The 22497-nt window shown below is 49.7% G+C and overlaps 1 protein-coding gene and 1 non-coding gene across 2 annotated transcripts; one reads left to right on the forward strand and one right to left on the reverse strand.

Annotated features, from left to right (window-relative positions):
- Window positions 1–725: 725 nt before the first annotated feature.
- Window positions 726–22072, reverse strand: Il10rb (interleukin 10 receptor subunit beta). Its single transcript, XM_041673054.1, has 7 exons — window positions 21935–22072; window positions 20556–20679; window positions 17110–17267; window positions 14194–14360; window positions 9743–9890; window positions 6407–6564; window positions 726–1387 (listed from the first exon to the last, which is right to left on the reverse strand). Exons 1-7 carry the CDS (start codon window positions 21987–21989, stop codon window positions 1142–1144), a joined length of 1056 nt encoding a protein of 351 aa, XP_041528988.1. The 5' UTR covers window positions 21990–22072; the 3' UTR covers window positions 726–1141.
- On the forward strand, window positions 10131–10260 carry LOC121462093. The gene has a single exon (XR_005976264.1). It is a non-coding gene; the product is annotated as a small nucleolar RNA SNORA70 (small nucleolar RNA).
- Window positions 22073–22497: the final 425 nt, after the last annotated feature.

The following is a 22497-nucleotide window of genomic DNA, read 5'->3' on the forward strand; positions in this document are numbered from 1 at the left end:
TGTGGTGCTGTTGGAAAGTAGTGCAATCGTAAGAAGTAGAGCCTGGAAGGAGGAAGTTAGGTCATGGGAAGATTGCCCTGAGGAGGTTTCGGAGGACCCTGACCCTCCCCACACCTTTCCTTTTCCTGGCTACCATGAGGTGAACAGGGTCTAGCACATATTCCCCCGCGGTGTAATGCACCGGAATACAGCCCCAAAACAAAGGGGCAGAGAGACCAGGAACAGAAACCTCTGAAGTCATGACACAACATTACAAAACACCTTTCTTCCTTTTAAATAGTTTATGTCAGGTATTTAGTTACAACAGCGGAAAGCGAGAAAACACAAATAAACAAATATAGAATATTCATAGAACACCAGTAATATACAAAACACACAGGTAGGAAGGAACTCTCTTTGATCCTTGAGAATCCAAAACATCCATGTCTGTCCAGCATAGGGCCAACCACTTCTGAGATGAGGGCAGTCTACAAACATTCTTACGGTCTTACAGTGTTTCCAGTTTTGTCCCTTATTTCTGCTTGTCACAATTTAAATGTGGTTCTAGCTTCAGTGAGCACAAAGGGCTCAAATTACATTCAGTGGTCGTTCAAAAAATAATTATTTAAGACTCTCTCTCTTCTTCCTTTTTAGACAGGGTCTCCAGTCCAGCTTGGCCCTGAGCTCCTGCCCCTCCTACCCCTCCTGCCCCTCCTGCCCCTCCTGCCGCTCCTGCCCCTCCTGCCCCTCCTGCCGCTCCTGCCCCTCCTGCCCCTCCTGCCTCTACCTCCCAAGAGTTGTGCTTAAAGGCAGTTACCGCTATTCCTAGCTTATATGGTGTTGGGGATTGAAGCTAGGACTTCATGTATGTTGGGTAAGCATTCTATCAGCGGAGCTACACCCTCAGCCCCTTAACTGTTAGTTTTTATAAAGCTGCAAACTTCCAAATGGAGTATTTTTCTCACTGGGGCTTTGAAAACCTGGCTCTTTGGTTGTCTGTACAAGTCCAACAGCTGAGCTACACCCTCCTCCCCTAAACTATTAGAACTTCCAAATGGAGGATTTTTCTCATGGGGGCTTTAAAATCCTGGCTCTTGGGTTGTTTGTACAAGTCCAACACCAGTCCCTACTGGCCATCAGTTTCCCCGACCAGCCCTTCTGATCACACTTCTGAGGGGGACGTGAGAAGCAAGGGCTCCTCCTGTGCCCGTGAGGGGGCTTTGTCCTTAGATCCCAGCTCTTGAGGTCCTGGCTCACACAGGGTCCCCAGGGCACAGCTCTCTCCAGGATTCTGCCTGCTGCCTTTGGACACTTCAGTGACGGTACTCAGTCTGTCGAACACCTCGGTCTCGTCAGAGAGCGGGGAGGAGAACAGCAGGAAAGGGCCGTGGTGAGGATGGCCCAGAAACTGCGGAAAAGTTAAAGACCGTTACTTAAGAACCAAATCCTCCCCATCCCCGTTCTTCTTCCTTTTTCTGGGCTGACAAGGATTGTATGCAAAATTTTAGGGCTAGAGGATGCAACTTTAAAATGCAACAGGAATACGGGGGTGGCTCCTTGAAAACATTATCACATGACCTAGCAATTCCACTCACAGGTATGTTCTCAAGGGAAAGGAAGGCTGAAGAGACTCATTTAACTGCGAACAGCCGGGACAGCAGAGCAAAGACAAGTGTCACCCAGGGATGAACACACAAATGACGCAAACACGCCGTGCGTGGGTACTTCAGTGGCAAAGGTGCTTTCCATGAACCCCTGGTGCCCCAAGTGTGACCGCCACCTCCATGGCGGGACAGAACCAGCTCCTGAGAGCTGTCCTCTCTCCTATACTAGGTGTAGCTCAACTAACAGACGATTGTCCAGCAGAGGACAACTGGGCAGGTAGGTGCACGTCCATGGTCCTGATCCCAGCACGTGGGGGGTGGAAGCAGGGGGATCAGAAGTTCAGTCATTCCTGGCTACGTCACGAGTTTGAGGCCAGCCTGGCTATATGAGACCCAGTGTGATCCAGAAGATGTTAGGATGGTGACTGTCAGGAAGGAGCACCAGGGACCGTTCAGCAGGATGAGTTCCTGCCATGCATGTGGAGAGGGCTCTGGGGGTGTGTGGTAGCGCTGGTGGCGTTGGCGGCTTAATGCCACTGAACTACATTCCGAAGTGTGGTTAAGGTGGGGGATGCTGCCTGCATTTTACCATGGTGAAGAGGCAGGACAAGAACTGGCGCTTGTCCACAGAATGCTCAGCTGTCACTCTCCAATAGTTCTTCCGGAAAACAAGGTGCACTCTTAGCCTGATCTCCAGGCAGTAAGACACACGTCTGGCTGCCGTTTCCTCTAGGAAGCGGGGTGTGTGTGGGGGGATGGGGTGACGGTGGGGGGTGTACAGGCCATGGATGGACTCATGGTGTATCTCAAGTGTCTCAGGTCAAGTTCACCAGCATCTTCTCTGGCGCTCCATCTTGACCTTTAACCTGGTAATGTCCAGTCCAGTAGCCGAGGACCACAGGTGCCTGGTTTGAACTGAGATGTGTAAGCGTGAATTAGACGTGTAATGTTGAAGATTTTGTATAAAAAATGTAAAAATATTTTAAAAACTTAAAACATACTGGTTGAATATTGAAACAATGTTTTTAGATTTCCTGTGTTTCATAAAATACTGCAATGCTGGAACATCCGCGGGTTCCGCAGTGCCAGGCTGAGACCTCCTCCCAGCATCCCCAGGTCAGCCCCCCTAATTGACCACGCCAAGTTAGCATGCACGGTGTGTCATGAGTCGAATTGGAGAGCGACGATGTTGGGGTGTTAGTTCCTTTGCCTTCACTGTCGAGCTCCTCTCCACGCCCCCACTGCCCTCCCAGTGACTGTGAGGCCTGCCGGCCTTGGAGGTGGGGGCTTGGTCAGACTGGCCCCTTGAATGCATTTGCCTAGCTTTGATCCATCCATCTCTTCCTGTCTGGCCAGTTTCTTTTAGATGGTGAAGCCAAGCAGCAAAAACACTGGGGGGTGGGGAAGAGTTTAGTTCCTTCCTGGTTCTCAGGCAACAAAACATTTTCCACCCAGAACCAAGGCCTGCCCCTCTTTGTTCTTGCTCCAACTAGGTTCACACCCGCTCAGCCCTGGAGATTCTCAGCTGTGCTGCTGCAGGGCTTGCTCGCTTGCCTTCCACTCAGAAACGCACGCTATGGTCCCAGGTCTTGCTTCCTAGCCTTGGAGGGGGGTGCTGTCCTGCGGTACCCAGAGCCCTTTCAAAGTGTCCCCGGCTTCTAGGAATTCTGGCAGCTGGAACTGTTCATCACTGGGTCCCTTTCTGGGAGCAACACTCATAGCATAGACCGGTGTCCTCCTCTGCAATCATTCATGCCGATCTTTGGTATGGGAACACCGGCTGTCACAGTACATGAAGGGACTGGTAGTGACCATGGCATCGTTAAAGCTGGACCGAGTCGGGGATCTTCCCTAGGAAGAACCGGAGACCTAGTGCATCAGACAAGTTTGAGGAGCGTCAGGGAGCAGGCACACCAAAGAAGGCCAACAACAGATCATCCATGCCATACTGAGAAGGAAGCACTCCTGGCTGCTTGACCAGCAGATTCCACTCGTGGGAATACGGCACACTATGTTCATCCAGAGGCTGCTGGCACTCGGAGGAGCATAGACCGGAAAAGGGCCCTACAGCATGGATGAGCTGTGGAGCAGGCAGTCTTGCTTAGACCTTCAGGCTGGTGTGTGACTCAGTGACTACATGCATGTGTGACCCTACAGATCTGTCAACTGTGCAATGGGGAAACACTGGATGGACTTCACGGTCAACTGCATGAGGAGAATTGCAATGCAGACAGTGGAGCTACGAGTTCAGGCGGACCCATGCACCGCAGCGCAGTGTGGCCTGTGAGGACCTGGTGAAGATGGAGTCTCTGACTGAGGGAAGGAGACTAGGCAAATATACAGCCCCAAAGTGGCCACTGTGCACAGCACCAGCTCTATGTCAAAGCCAGACAAAGCAGGGCCATGAGGTCACACAGGAAGGGGCTTCCTGTGCAATCTGTCCTATGACCCCAGCTGTGGCAAGACGCTCCACTGAACCACAACCTCAGACAAAGGCCACCTCTGCAAGGACATTCACCCAAGTGGTTGTGGTTGCTTTTCTCAAAATATTGAGCCAGCATCAATGTTGCTACTGACATTTCAGACAAGGGTTGTTGTTTCAAAACTACGAGTGAACTTTGCCTCAGTTTACCCTTAAATATGTTTTCCCTTACTTCCCTAAGTATACCTAAGATCACCACCGCCACCACCCTTCCCGTGCCCCTCCTCTGTTCACCATGACATGTACCCTGGAATTGCAAATTCCCTGTCCCATCTTTAATAAAATGATTTTTTTAAAAAAAGAGCGTTTCTGTTATTACACAGAGTGACATTACTGTATGTCCGTTAGGCCTGTCCTTATATGAGGTTAGAGGTTGTCGGTCAACCACACACATGGGTGGTACAGTTTCCCCAGCCCCCGTCTCTGTTCTACATGTTCATACTGTGGCCACATCAGGAGCCCCATCCTCATGATCAGATGTTGGAGGGAAGGCCGACGTTGCTCTACAGGGAGACAGACATAGTCTGTGGGCATCCTATCATGGGAACAAGCCCTCCACAGGTTGGGCTTCAGCCTGGGCATGTGACCAGCCTCTTGGTGTATAAATAAGAAGCCCAAGACCAGGGTTGCCACGAAATCACTGGAGGACCTTACTGGCTATGCTGGTGGTCAGGGGACTAGCAGGAAGCGGGCTGGGATGTCAGGAACCTCTGCTATCACCTTCAGACAGCAGACCATCTGTCTAAATCACCAACAGTGCAAATACCATATAAAAGTTTTCTTGGTTATTTTTTGCAAGTATGCACTCAGTTCAGCTTCATTTTGATATCTGAACATTACATTTGATATTTTGTTTGTGATCTAACAAATAAAGCTTGCCTAAAGATCAGAGCGTGGAGCTATAAGCTATTAGTTAGTCATAGAGGCCAAGCAGTGGTGGCACACACCTTTAATCCCAGCACTCGGGAGGCAGAGGTAGACCGATCTCTCCCTGTGAGTTCAAGGCTACCCTGGGCTACACTGGATTAATCCAGTCTCAAAGAGAAACAGAGACAGGCAGTGATGGCTCACACCTTTAATCCCAGCACTAGGGAGGTGGAGACAGGAAGGGATATGACTGGGCAGAAAGAGGAATATAAGGCGGGAGGAGGCAGGAGCTTAAGGCATTTATTCAGTCTGAGGATTCGTGGGGACAGGATCTTGCCCACTTTGGTCTGAGAATTCAGTAGTGGTAAAAGGTCTCTCTAATGGCTGCCTTCTTTACCTCTCTGTTCTCTGCTCTTTCGGCATTTACCCTGATAACTGACTCTGGGTTTTTTATTATTAAGACCAAATAGAATTTGTGCCACACACTACCAGGGATTGAACTCAGGACCTTACCCACGCTGGTTGGTTTTTGTAAACTTGACAAGAAGCCAGACATACCTAGAGGGGACCTGAACTGAGGAGCTGCCTCCATCAGATTGGCCTGTAGGCATGTCTCTGGGGGCGTTTTCTTGATTGCTGATTGATGTAAGGGCCCAGAGCATTGTGGGTGTTGCCACCCCTAGATAAATAGGCCTGGACTATATGGAAAGCAGGCTGAGAAGGCCAGGGGAAGAAAGTTGGTAAGCAGCGTCCAGACTCTCTGCTTCAGCTTCCGGCTTTCCTCTATGGTGGACTATAATCTGTAAGCCAAATAAGCCCTTGCCTCTCCATGTTGCTGTAGGTCATGGTGTTTATAAGAGCAACAGAAAAGGCTACTTAGGACGCTGGACAAGTGCTCTACTCCTGAGCTGTGGACCCCAGCAGTTAAAGACACAATTAAAAAAATATATGTGGTCTGCATTTGTTTGAATCAACACACGGAGAAGCCACTCACACGGAAGGCTGGCTGTAGCACAGAATACCACTTAAGAACTAGTCAACCTTACAGCCTTTAAGCAGGAGCCGTACACTCCTGCTCCTCCTCTCTAAACCTCCATAAACAGCCCCCCTTCCATGATATACACCCCAGGACATCAATCATGGTGACGTTCCCGGATGAAAACACGGTCCACCTCCCCCTCCCTTCACTCTTCCTTCGCCAGTGTTCAGCCTGGAACATTCTGTTCTGTCCCATCTCACAGCGAATTCTGCTCTCCCCTGCCAGAACCACCACCTTTGAACCCAAGGACCCGATGATCTGGGCAGTGAAGAAGGAACAACCCAGGTCCAGAAGGAATTCCGGAACAAACCTTTGTTGCCTTGGCACATGGGAATGGGCTAGCACATGGGCATGCAGCATGCTCTTTAGAACATGTTGCCTGGCACTGGGCAGCCTCGACCTGAGAGAAGCGGCCCCTCACCGCATCCCGCCTACCTCCTTCAAGTGCTGTGGAATCGATGTCCCAGAATGGAAGGTGTGCTTGGCCTTCTTATATATGAACCACAGCAAGACAAAGCAGCCGAGGAGGAAGAGGAAGGCCACGAAGACGGAGGTCACCAGGATGATGGCCACCATCCAGGAAGGGGTCGTTTCTGTTGGGGACAGTGGAGAAGGTTAGACTCTTGGCACACACACAGGGTGAGTCACAGGGATCATGTACCCATTCCAAGCACTGTGGTCAAAACAGGCCCATCTGGCTGGGCGGTGGTGGTGCACGCCTTTAATCCCAGCACTCAGGAGGCAGAGGCAGGTGGATCTCTGTGAATTTGAGACCAGCCTGGTCTACAGAGCAAGTTCCAGGACAGCCAATACTACATAGAGAAACCCAAGAAACCCAGAAAAACAAAACCAAACCAGGTCCAGCTGGTCACAATGGCCCAGAAACATGGCAGCTGGCTGCAGGGTCTTGGTGTTTACAATGAGTTTCACCTCTTTCCCCAACCCTCTTTATAGCGTGGCACACAGAAGAACAAGAAGGAAGGATCCTGGTCTACTTTCCTATTTGTAACTATGCTGGATATTCTGCTCTGACACCGCACATGGGCCCCCAGGGGGGCACAGGCCCTGTGCTCGGTACTGAGAGCAGAAAACAGCTCCCCAAGAGGAGCACACACAAACCCAAGTGACCATCACCTTGTCCCTGGGACCGTTCATTCTTCCTGGAGTTCCTGACCAGCACCAGCACAGCGTGCGTGGGCTGTGGTCAGCAGTGGCCACACGCCTCTGATTGCTTGCAGTGAGCTTTTCTAGCAAGGCCTTCCCTGCTGAGACCTCCTCTGCCTATCTGGACCATACTCAGGGTGCTGTGACCCAGATAACCACTTCTGTGATGCCAACAGGAAGCGTGTCTCTACAGGAGATCAGTAGGTTTTGATAAATACCAGTGGGCAGACCCAGCTGGTGAGTGGTGATGGCACTGAACTCAGCTGGTATGTTTTGACTGCTCTGCTTGGCACCTCCCTCTCCACTTTCTCCCTTTTGGACGCCTCTCCGCACAGGTGGAGCTTGGCAGTCACTGAATCAGTGCGTCTGCTTCAGTCAATCCTGCTGGGTTATGTGGCAGCATCCAGGAGGTCACCCTGGTCAGCTGTGGTCCCAACTTCCGGCCCTCACACCAGTCCCTTCTCCAGTTGGCCTCTCTCTACCCAACCCTTGCCAGCCAGCATCACCTTCATGAGCAAGGACATGCGCATCTGGTACCTAGGGCGACTGAGAGAACACCCGATAGGGACTGTCTGTGTGGAGAATACCAACTGTCACCTTCATACAAAAGACCAGAGAGTCCTGACCAGGATGGTGGTCCCAGTATCCCATTGACTGTAGGCATCTGCTGGTATTTGAGCAAACTTGTCATGGTGCCTGGCTCTTTAAATGTCTATGGATAAATACACGGATGGATATATGGATGGACAGACAGAAGGACGGATGGATGGAGACAGACAGATGGGCGGATGGAGTATTTCTATGGGTGAGAGACTGGGAAGAAACCGTCACATCTTCAGTCTCCCTCCTTCACTCTCTGGTCTAGCGTCCACACGCACCAAACTCCTGACTGTCCCACCTTACACCTTGCCAGATTGGAAGAACTACATCCCAGTCCCAGGGTCTTGTTTCACGCTGAACAGCCCTTTGCCTCATTGGCCATGTTTTTTTCCCAATAAATGGAGGGTCCAGTGAGCTGGCTGGAGTGGTTCCTAGGAGGGATCTGGCAATATGAGGTCATCCTATCTCAGAAACTTTCCTGAGAAAGTTTCAGGCTTTCCTTATCATCCATGCAAGCTTCCACCCCAGTGTGGTAGGGTGCGCCAGTGTTCCAGGCTCTCTCAGGTGGGGCAGTGGATGATAACAGCTAGTTTCCTGGTATTTTAGATAAGGCCACACCTGGCTGACAGTGACATTTGTGTTATTTCTCAGGAAGAGTGCAGAGGTTGAGGTGGGAGGGTGCCTTCGAAAGGGTGTGAACTGCAGGGTAACCCACCTCTCCACGAGCTCCGCTGGTTCTTTCCCTGCCTGCAGACATATTTGACTGTATTATCAGCAGATCGTGTTTCTTGGTTTTACTTTAAGGATTGGGTGCCTCAGTTTACCTTTGGAATTAGTCTGTAGGCAAAGAGGTAAAGAGAACACAACAGGGCTGTGTTTACACAGGGCCTTTGCTCAGTTCTCTTTGTCCTTCGCTAGCTGAGAGTGACTTTGGGCATTTCTCCTTTAAAAAAAAGTTTGGATCGTGTCAGGAGACAACCTTATTCTGTGGCCTCAGTCGGCCTGCAGCTCACTGCACAGTCCAACAAGGCCTCATGGTGGCTCTTAGGTCTCAACTATGGGAATTACAGCCTTGAGCCCCGCACCAGGCTTGAAGTATTATTTTTAGATCAAAGTGTGTCTCTTACATCAGATTTCATGACACCAGCAGCTCTACAGGTGTCTGCCTCTCATGCTCCCAGATTACTGCATCTTGACAGTTCTTTGGCCGCTACAGACGTTGGGCAATTCTCATCTGACGACAGGCACAGTGAATCTGTGCACAGGCAGCGCCCAGACTAAGCCGCACGTCTTCTCTCTCTCCTCTTGGATCAACTCTCTCCTCCCCGCTCCTCTCCTCTCCTTTTCTCCCTCTCTCTTGCCCAGCACATATGTGTGTGTGTTGGGGAAAGTTTGTGCTGGGGTAGAATCCAGGCCATACATGCTAGATAAGACCTTTATCATGGAACCACCCCCTGACGATTGTTCTGTTAATACACAGTGTGGAGAGTGCCCTGCTGGATGCCACTGTGCCCTGGCTCCATATTTTACAAGGGGCCTTAAGACATGGTGCTAGCTGAGATGCTGATATGTGCCCCAGGTCCCCAAAGTCAGAGATGCGGGGAAGGATAGACAAGCTGTGTCAGGGCTCAGTCTGCTGGGTGACTATATGTGCAGGGCTCAGTCTGCTGGGTGTCTGAATGAGCAGGGCTCAGTCTGCTGTGTGACTGTATGAGGACCAGTTAACCTATTTCAGAGAGCGGACAGGGAAATGGAATGCAGTGAAGGACATTCATTGAGGCAGACCTCAGCCCAGCAGGCTGGCAAGGGACAGCCAGTTTCCTCAGAATGGGGCATCTCATTTATAGCATGAAGCAGAGCCATCAGGGTCTGGGGACCATGCAGATGATGGGGAGGCTGATCTCTGACCTGCAGTGGTATGTGAGCTGACTGTCACGGTGTGGACTCATGGGTGGTGTCCATGTGCCTCTGAGGAGGCAGTTATAGGCTGTGCATGTCCGCACTCACCATCGTTGGTTGTCCGCTCACAGATAGGTTTGCTCCACTCTCCCGTTCTGTTTTGATCAAGAAGAAATCCTTGAACTTGAATGCAGTAAGTTGTCCATGGCTCCAGGCCTCTGAGGACCTCAGAGTCGTATCGAGAAATGACTTGGAACTATAAGGGAGACACACACAGTGTGAACGGACACCATCTCTTTCTTATCTCCCTCTCCCAGCCCTATAAACTGTGCTTCAGAAGGAGCCACCGGCTGGAACTCCTTCCAGCTCCCGATACATGTGACATCCTAAAGAATGTGACAAGACCAACTGTAAGGCCAGAAAACCTTTATCTCATTGCCTCAGTTCTGTAACATATGTGGCATCTAAACCATCACACTTCCTTAAAAAAAAATACTTGTAGCCAGTTAAGGCAACAAGGTTCCTTTCCTCATGGGGGCCCAGTGTGCAGGGCCTGCAAGTAGCCCTTGGGAGCATGCGCAGCCTGCTGCTTGTATGCATTGCTCTAAGGGCCCCTGGAGACAGAATTTCCTGTAGATCTTCATACCCTGCTATCTTGTCATGGTATCCCTACTCCAGGCTCTAGACAGGTCTGTGAGGAGCCTTGGGGATGCCCCAGTGCGCACTGGCTGGGATCTGCACTGGCCAGGCCTTTACTACACCACCACCACCACCACCACCACCACCACCACCACCACCACCACCAGCAGCAGCAGCAGCAGCAGCAGCAGCAGCAGCAGCAGCAGCAGCAGCAGCAGCAGCAGACACGTGGCTGCAGGGCCAAGTTCGAGTTCCACATCTCAAGTGGGGCTTTGCCGAGTTGAAGGTAGATAAATTGCAGAGAAGCAGCTCATCCTGATAGCTATGGGTTAACTATTCCCCAACCGTGGTCAACTGGACAATTGGTGAGCCATGCCCTCATGAGGGTTTCTATGGTGCTGTTCACTAACTAATATGTTCAGTGAATATATACATATATATATATATATATATATATATATATGTTGAACTGCATACATAAAATTTCATGTATTTGTACCTGTAAATGTGACCTTATTTGGATGTAGCTCCTTTAAAATGTAAACTTATTGCTGGGCATGGTGGTGCATACTTTTAATCCCAACACACATCACACACACACACATACACACTCTAAAATAAACCTTTAAAAATGATATTTTTCAAACGATAGAAATTAGGGCAGGTCATATAGGCAGGCATCCAGGGAGAAAGCCATGTACTGAAACAACCAAGACCTGAAGATGCTCCCTGAAGCCAAAGAGAGCCAAACAATTGCCAGCAAGCCTGCAAGAGCTGGGGGAGAGGGAGGGGGAGAATCCCACATCTTCAAGAGAGAGGCCCTGAAGACATGCTGATCTTCAACTCTGAGGCTCCAGAAATGTTACACAATAACATTATAATAAGTTAATATAATAAGTTAGTTGAAGCTACTAACTTAGCTAGCTAACAGGAGTCATGTACGGTGAGACTCGGGGTGCTCCACCCTGCCCCCGGGTTCACAGCAGATTTGTGATCCTTGGTGTGGACTCCCGTTGTACGGGGCCTGGGTGGCCTCCGACACCCAGGTCTTTGTTCTCTTCAGAATACTCCTGCTTCCGTTTCTGGTGGCTGCAGTCCTGGACTAATGCCATTTGAATTCAAATACAAGAACATCATTATTAATGATAAGCTTCTGTGTTTGAGAAACCAAGAGTTCCTCAGCAAAAAAGAGGGGACATCAAAGAGCACACTAAGGGGACACAGACTCTTCTTGTTCTTCATGATTGGTTCCTTTCCCCGTGGGGGAGGAGCTGTTGCCAGCTTGTCAGTATTGATGGCAGGAACCAGATTACAGCTGTGGAATCCAAGAAGAGACAGACACCGCCCCCAAATAAACAAAGCACCACCACCACCAACAATGAAAGACTTAAAAGAAAACATAACAAATGCTAGATTTTACTTCTAATAATTCAGTGCCTCTAATCCCTGTCATGCGATTTCTGAAGCGCAGGCACTGGGAAGTGAATGGTCCCTCTGAAATCTCCTTCGGGGCTTTCTCTTGCCTTTTATTTCGGGGTTATTCTGTTTTCATCCCTTTTTCTCCATCAAGACAATGGAACTTCTTTCCAAAAGCCCTTCACGCCCGCCCGCCTGTTAGTTTAGGGAACTGCCCCGCAGCATCGGAGGGAGGGTGGCACTTTAGGATGCTACACGGTGGTATGAGGCAGGAAGGAGGGAGCAGGTGAACCTTCTAGCATTGGTACAGCAAAGTGACACCAGAAGATGGACAGGCAACTACGCGCCAGCACTGTGGGCGTGTTCTAGATAAGCAAATATGAGGGGTTTGGTACGTCACGCTTGGTGAGGGAGGCACTCGGTCATGGCGACTACGGAACTGGGTCCTTCATTAGAAGACACCGGTGATCCCTGGAGAGTAGTGAATGGTCTCATCTCTGGATTGCTGGGCTTAGCAGAAATATTATACCAACGAATGATTATGAAACTAGATATTTTGTAGGCATGCACTTCCTGGAGTCTTGGCTGTGAGCAAAACCACCTCTTGCAAAGGCAGACGTCCTGTGGTTTAATGTATGTGTTTTATGATGCCACTTAAACACCATATTAAAAGGGAAGGCCAGGCTGTTGAGAGAGCTTAATGTGTAAAGGTGTCTGCCACCAAGCCGGATGACCTGAGTTCAACCTGGGACCTACATGGTGTAAGGAGAGAGCCAACTCCTATAAACTGTCTTCTGACTTCTCTGTGTGTGCGCACACACACACACACACACACACACACACACACGAAGAAAATTTAAATTAAACCTTTTAAAAAAGTTTTTATGTTGTGGTCTTCAGGAGGTGACCAGCAGGAGCCCTCGTGAATGCCATTAATGATCTTACAAAAGGGGCCAGGGAGCTGTCCACTGCTTTGACCTTCACCTAGGTCATCAAAGGTTGGCGTTATCTGGGGAACAGAGTGAGCTGGTCTTCAGGAGACTCGGGCCTGCCACTGTGTCCTGATCTTGGACTCCTCTGATTTAGAATCTTCATTTATAAACTGCCCACTTTCTTATAGCGTGGGAGCAGACTACAGCACAGCTCCAGTCTGGGAAAGATGTTTTTTTGGGTGAAAAACTTAACTTGAGATTTGTGTTTGGCTCTTCAGTGTGTGTGTGTGTGTGTGTGTGTGTGTGTGTGTGTGTGTGTGTGTGTGAATTTAATTATATCATCCTAAGACTCTCAGGCTCTTAGGAAGAAGCAGATGAACATTTATTGGAATTCGTTTGCACAGCACATATGTCAGTCCAGGACCACAAACGGTATTATCGCAGAAGCACTGTCTGACTAATAATGAATAAACATGTCTGCAAAAAGAGAAGAGAGACTCCTACTTTAGCAGATAATGGGAAACATTTGGCCTTTGTCAGCAAACCCCATAACCGTTCTACGAACTGGGCTTTTCTTCCTGTTTTGGGAGTGAAGTTGGTTGTTGTGCCCATTTTTAGAGCTGAGGAAGCTGGGGTCATGTGACCAGCAACACAGTGACAGAAGCAATATTCCAACCAGACTTTGGGGCTTCATTTGAAAAGAACTGTCCTCCAAGCTGTGAAGTGACCCAGCCATGAAGGCCTGATCTGGGATCTCTGGGACTGCAGCATGCCCCATAGCTAAAGAAACACATTTCTTTGGAAAGAATGTGTCCTAAAGAGAGCAACGGACAGGGAAATACTGGATAGGAAGGGTTAAAAATGACACTGTGCTTAAACATGTCAGCAGTCGGGAGGTGTTCTTACCATAAAGTGACTGTGGTTTGTGGGGGACGGCAGGGGTGCAGCTGACGATGCCCTGTGTCTCCTGAAACTTCCTTTCAAGGAGAGGAAGTCTGCTGTGTGGCTCACCCTGAGAGTCTGCCCCATGTGTGTCCCTTGATGGACGGGAGTCCAGGAGCTTTTGGCTTGTAAAGGGCCAGGCTTTAGACTCCCTGGGCACCAGGTGCTGCCACTCTGCAAGACTCAGCTTGGTCATGTGTCTGTGTGCATGCACAGGCGAGTGTGTATGGGAGCCAGATTGGCATCAGGTGTCCACCTCTGTCTCTGCTCCCCTTGTTTTCGAGACAGGATCTCTCCCTGACTCTGGGGCTCACCCGCAGACTAAGCCAGCATGCCAGTGGTTACCCAGCATTCTCTGGAGCTCACCTGTGGACTAAGCCAGCAGGCCAGTGGGTACCCAGCATTCTCCTGTCCCCATCTCGCACTGTGATTACAGCTGGACACTGTATACCTGGCTTTTCACTTGGGTGTTGGGGAATCCAGATTCTGGTTGTCACATTTGCACAGCAAGCCCTTCCCCCACAGATACATCACCCCAGCCTCTGTGTGGCTTTTCCTGTTATCGTGGCCTACCGAACCGAGCAAAGCATGGGTACCTACATCTGAAACGCACTCGACAGCCAAGCTCACCTTCTCACTAGTCCCGTTTTTCCAGTATTGCACCCGATAAGCCCACGAGTTATACAAGTTCTTCATGGTCCACTTCTCAGGTTCATTTTCAATTTTGGGGGCTGAGAAACGCATGTGCAGAGAATCAGCAAGAGATTCTATATGCATCTCAGGAGGTCCAATGATGGCTAAGTATAAGAACACAATAAAATGACAATCAAAACCAAATCACATTTTAAACACTTCACTTGAACAGCAGTTTTATATGTGTGCAACAAGCTACTGGAGGATAACCCTGGTCTCTGCAGGCCACTGTTACAGCGCCGAGTGAGGTTGCTATGGGAGATGGACGGATTTTTTTCTTTTTTTGCCTATTTAAAAAGATTCGATAACCTTTGTCCTTATTAATCAAATTTAATCCATTCATGTCCACAGTGATATATTTAGGATTATTTCAACTATATTGTTGCATTGTTTGTAAAAATGGCTTTTTTTTTTTTTTTTTTTTTTTTTTTTTTTTTTTTTTTTTTTTTTGCGGAGTAGGGGCTGCCCCTGTCCCTAGCTCACGTTAGCTTAAACGTGTGCCCAAGCCTTCTCAGTTCTGCTGCTACGGGCAGGACCATCATTCTTACAGTGATACCTAATATATTTAGGATTGTCTCAACTATATTGTTTTGCATTGTTTGTAAAATGGCTTTTTTTTTTGCGGGGTGGGGGCTGCCCTTGTACATATCTCGTGTTACAACATGTACCTAAGCCTTCTCAGTTTTGTTGCTATAGACAGGACCACCATGCTTGACAAAAAGTCTAATTTAAAAATTTTAATTGTATCAGCTTCTTCTCTTTGTTTTCTTCCTTCTCCTGGCTTGAATTTTCTTCTGCTTTCTGGCCTTAAAGCTACAAATGAGATTTCTACTATTGTAGAGATTACTCATATTTATTATCTATCTATAAGTATATGTATTTGACAGCTTTTCTGTCACTATCTATGCGTGTGGCTAGGCTCGTCACCCCACCTGGATCGCCATTCAAGCTTCCCTCCTGGGGTGCAGGTATATTGCGGCGCTATGGGAAGAGAGGCGTCCCTTCCTTTCTTTCCAATGTGAGCGTCAAAGGCACGCTGAGTCCTAAACTAGCCACGTGCTGGGTCACTGTCAGTCTTCCTATGAGCCTATTATTCTCCATGAGGGCAACAACTGTTCCTGTTCTGATATCTTCAGTTTATGATGGGTTTGCAGGAATGTAACAGCACTGAAGACCATGCTGAGCACGCAGTAGGTGCTCAGAAATAAGCACAGAAGGAATAACAAAAGACTCTGGAAAAGCATGCTGAGTTATGTCTTGTGTCCTCCTCTTTGACTGCTGCTACTTTTGGGGGGCTGCTGCTAATAAGCCATAGGGGCCTGAGTCAGCATCTTTGCTCTCTCACCTTTCCATGTGTGACCGTGGGTCATGCTCCTGGATCTGTGTCTACGGGGAACTGGTCTCAATGGGATGGATGTAACGTAGGATTTAGAAACAGCCAGACCCAGCTAGACACACAGGAGCAAAAGCCTGTATATCAAATGGTCCCCAACGTACTATGGTTTGGCTTATGGTATGAACAAGACCAACATTAAACAGGGGCTGTACTTCTGCCTCTGACTGCAGTAGCCCTCGAGCTAAGGACCCGTGTTTTGATTTCCTTTTCAATGCAGGCAGATGGCTGTGAGCCACCACCTCCCCTTCAGTCCTGGGATCAGGAGAGAATAAACAGTCTTTCACTGCGTGCTGTGTTGGTGAGCTACGGTGTGGTGGACTAGGCCTGTCAAACGCATGTTTGACTTCTGATATCTTCAGTTTATGATGGGTTTGCGGGAATGTAACAGCACTGAAGAGAGTTTAGTTTTGGAGCCTAGCGGACAATGAGCTGTATTTTTTTTTTTAACATTTGTTTCCTTTGTTCTTTTGAAAAGAAAATTAACTCTGAGCCTTTCCAGCTGCAGAGATAAGAGTTTTGTTCTTGTCCTAGAAGTGGGAAGAGAATGGGCTTCAGTCTCGCTCTGCCTGAGTGTGGCTCTCACTGTGGAAGTGGCAGAGCCCACTTGTAATAACGTGTTTATGGGCAATCCCAGGGACACGGTTCTTCCCTCTGATGCGCCTGCCAGGGCCTCATTTGCGCTTTCTTCCTGACGACCCGTGACCTCTGACCTCTGTTCTCCCAGTTGCTGTATGGTGATTTAACTGGTTTCCAAACCCGATACTCTAGACATGTTCGTCCCCACAGCCCTCACTTCTGACCAGGGCGTGTTCTTTCGGAGGCTGAGCAGCGAGCCTCAGCCAGTTCTTCCACCTTCGCCAGGCAACTGCTCCCTGCACTGAGCCTTCTCTTCCAGCATCTACCTCTAACCGCTTGTCTTCTGTCACATTTTAAAAATTAATTTTTATTTGATTTTAATTTCGTGTGTATGGTGTCTTGCTTGCAGGTATGTTCTATGTACTAGGTGCCCAGAGGCCAGAACTGCTGTTGGGTCCCATGAGGCTGGAATGTCACACTGTTCTGAGCTGACATGTGGGTGCTGGGACTTGAACCTGAGCTCTCTGGAAGAACAACCAGTGCACTTAAACACCGAGTCACCTCTCCAGGCCCATATTTCTTGGTTTAACGCCTAATTCCACAGCAACTTTCTTCCAGCAAACTGTCCCAGCTCACCATTTCCTCTCTTTGGAGTGCTGGCCCTAACTCATTCACACCCGGGAGGTAGTCAAGTCTATTCTTTTCCTGCTTCACCCGTGGATTCTTTGAGGGCGCAGCTTCTTTGCTATATCCCGAGCTCCCTGGTATCGCATAAGCCATCCCTCTGAGGCATGCTAACAGTCCTTCCTGATGGACCACCAGTGTGGACAGAAGCATGGTAAAATGATTGCATCTAACAAAACAAAGAACAAAGGGCTTACTGTCATCCATGGGGCAGAAGGTGACTCGGACCCACTCAGAGTGCTCGTCTGCAGACTCTGCCCTGACTCTCACCGTGTGGTCGCCATACTTAGACAGAAGTGAGAAGTCGCACTGGGTCGAGGCAGTGTTCTTGCACTGATCTTGGAAATACCGGTAACTACACAATCAGAAAGACAAGAGCAGGAAAGTTTGGTCTCTGGGCTGATGCTCGCGCTATTCCCTGTGACACCAAAGACAGATGTAGGATAGTGACGGCGAAGGAAAGATGCGCGTCTCTGTTTGTTTGCTTGTTTTTGTTTCATGCTTTTAGAGAGAGTCTCCCCGGCTGGTCTCTGACTTAAGATCCTCTTGCCTCAACACCCCAAATGCTGGGGTTTCAGGTGTGTACTGCTATGCCTGGAAAATTCTTAATCACTAATTTGGATAAATGGTATGCACAAGGAAATTAATATTTCTCAAACTGCATGTTTCCTGAGATCTTAACGATCCCCGAGGAATCACAAGGCATATCAATACAGTCTATCCTATAGCCAAAAAATCTGTGGAGAAATTGAGTTAAACAAAAATAGACATCTTGGGAACAGAGGTTTCAATAGCTCAACAAGCATTTATGGCTCCAACCCCCAGGCTGAGCATTCAGCACACGGGACTGAGAACGCTTCCTTCCTGGAGTGTGCATTTCGGAAAGCACCGGCCTACAATTTGTAAGAGGCTGACACACAGATTAGTAAATAATTAGATAACTTCGAATAATGTCCCAAGAATGAGTCACAATGCGATGTTTCTGGAAAGATTACAAAACAACTCATCCATCCTCAGGACCACAGCAACAGCAGCAACCACAGGGAGAGGGTGGCAAGTAGAATTCAGCCCCGGGGTTGTAATTAGCTGCCCCCCACCCAGGAAAACACGAGCTCCCTCCCGGTAAGCACAGAGCTGTCTGACTGGTTCCCATCACACCTGCATGTCTAGGTGTGAGAGCCCATTGGGCCAGCCATCCTCGTTGTCTGTTTTCGTTAGTTTTCCTGTAGCTATGATAGAATATTCTGACAAAATCAGTTTAAGGCAGAAAGTTTATCCTAGCCCATGGGGGCAGATTTCAGTCCCTCACTGCAGGAAAGTCAAGGCATCTGGGGTTCAAAGCAAATGGTTAGGGGAGCAGAGAATGCATGTGTGTGTGTGTGTTCGGCTCACTTTCACGCCTTTCAAAAGGGTTTATTTTCTTTTTATTTATGTGTATGTGCGTGTGCATAAACTCCTGGAGGCCAGAAATGGACACTGAATCCCCTGCAGCTGGAGGTACAGGTACCTGCGAGCTGTCTCTCTCAGGTGCTGGGAGCCGAACTCTGATCCTCTGCAAGATCAGCAAGGGGCCTTAACACATTCTCTGTTGATGTCAGGGTTCTAAGGAGTACATCACGGCTCACTGCATCGTGACTGATACCCAGAGCTTTGGAAAAGTAGGTAGGGACTGCTGAGATCATAGTATTCTACAACCTGCCTTTCCCATGCCACAAACATCTTGCCAGCCGACCTCATGGCTACCAACCTTACAGTCTACGATGGCAAAGTCCAGGGGTCACTTCATTGGCCATTTTGTTCAGCTAATCCATCAGGTGGCCGACACACGTATTCTAAGGTCAGTCTGTAATGACTTCTCTTTTCTTTTTGCCACCGATGAGCACTTTTGCTGGCAAATGTGTAATATGATTAAGTGCTGGTGGCTTTATTAAAGAGAAAGCAGTACTAGCACATGCTTGCATGCTTTCTGTCACTCGCCCGTGACATCCCCGCTGCACTGCTTTGTGTCTCTGCCACCAAGGCCATCGACAGCTAGAGACCTGTGGCCCAGCTCAGGTATTTCATTCCAGCAACAACTCCAGCTGATAGAAGAGGAAGCTAACTTTCCACAGTGAAATTGCTATGTCTTTCCAGACCAGGGAGATGCAATGAGAAAAGCCGCCTCACTAGAGACGCCGCAGGCCTTCCGTCTATCCCTGGACTCTGGACCATAGATAACCATCCTGCGGTGGGAAAGAACAGCCTGTTCTTATGAAGCACACACGGAAACACAGGTGTGCATGGTGATGAATTTTCAATTTTGCAGGAAGGTTGGACACATCCTGGGTGCCTGGATGTGAGCAGTGCTTTCTCAGGAACTGAGGCCTCAGACTCAGTTCTGAGGGAGCAGCTTTCTCTCCGCTTCCTGACTGGATAGTCTGTGTGGGACAGGCACGGTCCCCACGGTGATGGGCTGTACCCCAAACCAAGCCCCCCACAACCTTTCCCACCTCATGTCGCTTTGTCAGATGTCAGAGCAACAGGAGAAGAAAGGAATAGAGTAGGGCAGAGAGTTCAGGGAGGAAAAATATAGCAAATACTAAAAACCGATAAATCCCAATGTAGGTGCTCTCGTTTTAATAATGTACTTAAAATGTTGAAGTGTGCTGGGTGGTGGTGGCGTACACCTTTAACCCCAGCACTGTGGAGGCAGAGGCAGGCGGATCTCTGTGAGTTTGAGGTCAGCCTGGTCTACAGGGTGAGTTCCAGGACAGCCAGGACTGTTACACAGAGAAACCCTGTCTTGAAAAACAAAACCAACCAACCAAACAAACAAAGTTGAAATGTTCAGTTTGTATGAAATTATTTCAAACTAAGAAAAACATTAAAAACCCAGCGTGTAGGCATGGATCACTTTATTCTCCTTTCTGTTCCTTCTTGAACTTTGCTACCCTTTAGTGTGTGTGTGTGTAAAATGACAGCTGCACGGAAAAAAGGGCGGGGCCACGGAGCTCTGGGTGGAATGCTCTCCTGTCTCGCTGAAGGGCCTGTCTGTCTCCAGACGGTTCTGAGTCACTGTGCTGGCTGACCCTTGGGCATCCTGCGCTATTGGTGTGTTACCTGTCATCCAGCCTATGGCAGTGACCAAGGGCGGGCTGTTGGGGAAGGCTGGCCCGTACTCTTCACCAGGTGCAGGGACCTGCTGACAGACAAGTAGAGGAGCCTGCAGTGGTCGAGGCCCATGCTAGAATGTTCTAGGAGGCCTGCAGTGAAGGGTAGGTGGCGCGAAGCAAGCGCCTTCCTGACTGTTCTGTCCACCTGGGATTTTCAGGCAGCATCCACTGCACACTGTTGGCTGTGTAACTGGGAATGACAGCTGCATCGCTGTCCTCTTCAGATAAATCAGTCTGAGGACAGCCTGGGCTACATAGTGACTTCTCCCCTTCCCTGGATGACACAGCCAGCAGAGCAAGACCTGGAGTCGGAGGGAGGGGTAGAGAGTCTGGACTACAGTATTTTCCTTCAGAGAAAGAAAAGGGCCAACAGAATGACTCCCCTGGGCTGTCACAGCCACACAGGTGGAAGCGGTTAGACTCTCTCCCTCCAACTTCCAGCCTAGGGTCACAGTCCTCCACACCGTCACGTAAACAACCACCAACCCTACCTTTCATACTGAGCTGTGAACGTCAGATTCTCCTTGGGGAAAGCGGGTGACTCCCATTGTAGAATGTTCTTGAAGTTAATTGAATTCATCTTAACATTCTTAGGAGGTGGAATCATTCCTAGAGCTGAAAAAAAAATAAAGGGGAGGTGGGGAAAGACTGCAATGTTTTCCTCAAAAAGGAGATCAGCAAAATGACTACAGCCAATATTAGTCTCCCTGAGCCTCACCTTCAAATGTGGTGTGGGGGCCGGGGAGTATTAGCTAAGCTGAGGAGGCTATGTTTTGTCTGAAGCAATAAGGAGAAGAAATTTGGAGGTAGACGATAGTTGGGGACAGATGATGGTGGCGGAAATTTGAGTGGTAGGAATGGATAAGGAGTCAGGTGATTTCAGATCCAGTTTTATAAATATACACTCCATATAGACCTGATGGGGACCCGTCAGGGCTAATGGCCTTTTCTGGCTGATGGCCCTGGAGCCCTGGTTGGGGTGGGGGTGCACAGGCAGAGCAGGGAACCCAGGAGTCTCAAATCAGCTGCAACAGACTGGATCCACCATGGAGACTCAAGAAGGGTTATCAGGGAGACGTTTGTGTGAGTGAGCCTGAGGTCGCAAAGGGTATAGCCTTGGGCTAGGGTCAGACATTATTATTATCATTTTAGTTTTTACTAGAAAATTCTAAACCACTTATCCTGGAGTCATCAGAGATGAAGTGTGGCAGTAACTATTCAACACCAGTCTGCCAGGGACTCTCAAAATCTCATGATAAGGAAGGAGAGAAGAAAGAGGACCTCAAGCAGACCTCGCCTGAGGATGGGGAATCCCGAGAGCGCAGGGCCCAGAGAGACACACGCTGCTGAGAGTCTCCATAAGTTATTTGGGGGAGCCGAGGGGCAGAATTCAGATTTCAGGATGTGGAGGTGTGACGAGGAAGGCGTGGGGACGGGGAGCTGGCCCGGCAGAGGAGGGGGCAGAGGGAGGGTGTGGGCGGCTGGGGAGGACTCAGGGTTTGTCCCCGAGGATCGGGACAGACACCGCGGAGCGTCTGGGTCTTTCACAAAATTCGACTCTGTTAGTACTCTGGGGGGGGGGGGGGGGGGGGTGTCTGACAGCAGCTGTGCCCGCATCCCGCTTCAGTTTCCCGGCTGGACAGCCTGTAACCCGGCTGCGGGCTGGGGGTGATGGTAGTCCACCCAGGATCCAGACAGCGCAACCCCGCGTGTGCGCCTCCCGCCGCAACGAGGGGGTTACCTGCCAATGCTCCCTGCCGCACAGGGTCCCTTTCGGGGCGCCCACGGGACCGAGACTTGGGGACGCCCCGCCTCTGAGTTCCCAAGCCAGGAAACCTGCCCGCCCGGGACCCCTGCCCACCGAGCTCACCTGGCAGCAGCAGGAAGCCGCCCAGCCAGCCCACCACGCTCCGTGCCCAGGCCATGGCCCCGCGCCGCAGCCCCGCAGCCGGCAGCCGCCCGGGCCCTTCCGGGAACCTCCGCCGCGCAGCCAGGCCACACCCCTCGGCTCTCTCCGCCCGCAGCCCGCCGGGACCAGAGCTGCGCAGGTGGCCTCAAGCTAAAGGCACTAAGAAGCCAATCCGGGGTTACAGGGTCGTCCCCGCACCCGCCCTCATCCTCCGGTTCCCTCCCCACTTGAGTTTCTTTCTCTTTTCCCAGGTAGACGGAATCCGAAGAGATCCACCAGTCTCAGCTTCCCTAGTGCTGGGCACTTTCTTTTCTTAGTATCGCTTAGTGATTTTCCCTACCGAAGCATCACTTCTCCAAAGTCCTGTCCCCGAAACAAAAGGTGAATCAGAGCACCCCTCAGCACAGTTTCGGAATGCTTTAGTGCCCCTCCCCACCCCAAGGAGATGGCGCAAGGCCAAATTGTTCACTTTTTGGTAACATGTTTCTTACACAAGATTGCTGAGAAAGCTTTAATTTCCTCTT

The sequence above is a fragment of the Microtus oregoni genome, unplaced genomic scaffold (assembly GCF_018167655.1).
Source record: "Microtus oregoni isolate MIOR12 unplaced genomic scaffold, Mior012 000023F_ref0000262, whole genome shotgun sequence".
Lineage (NCBI taxonomy): Eukaryota > Metazoa > Chordata > Mammalia > Rodentia > Cricetidae > Microtus > Microtus oregoni.

Bases quoted from the DNA above. Each gene is read 5' to 3' on its own strand.
- Il10rb (XM_041673054.1), bottom strand. From the start codon at position 21,989: ATGGCCTGGGCACGGAGCGTGGTGGGCTGGCTGGGCGGCTTCCTGCTG. The intron at 14,361-17,109 runs GTAAGCCCTTTG...TCTTATACTTAG, and splicing joins CTTCTGCCCCATGGATGACA to CCATCATTGGACCTCCTGAG. The intron at 6,565-9,742 runs GTGAGTGCGGAC...TGTCCCCAACAG, and splicing joins TGAGCGGACAACCAACGATG to AAACGACCCCTTCCTGGATG.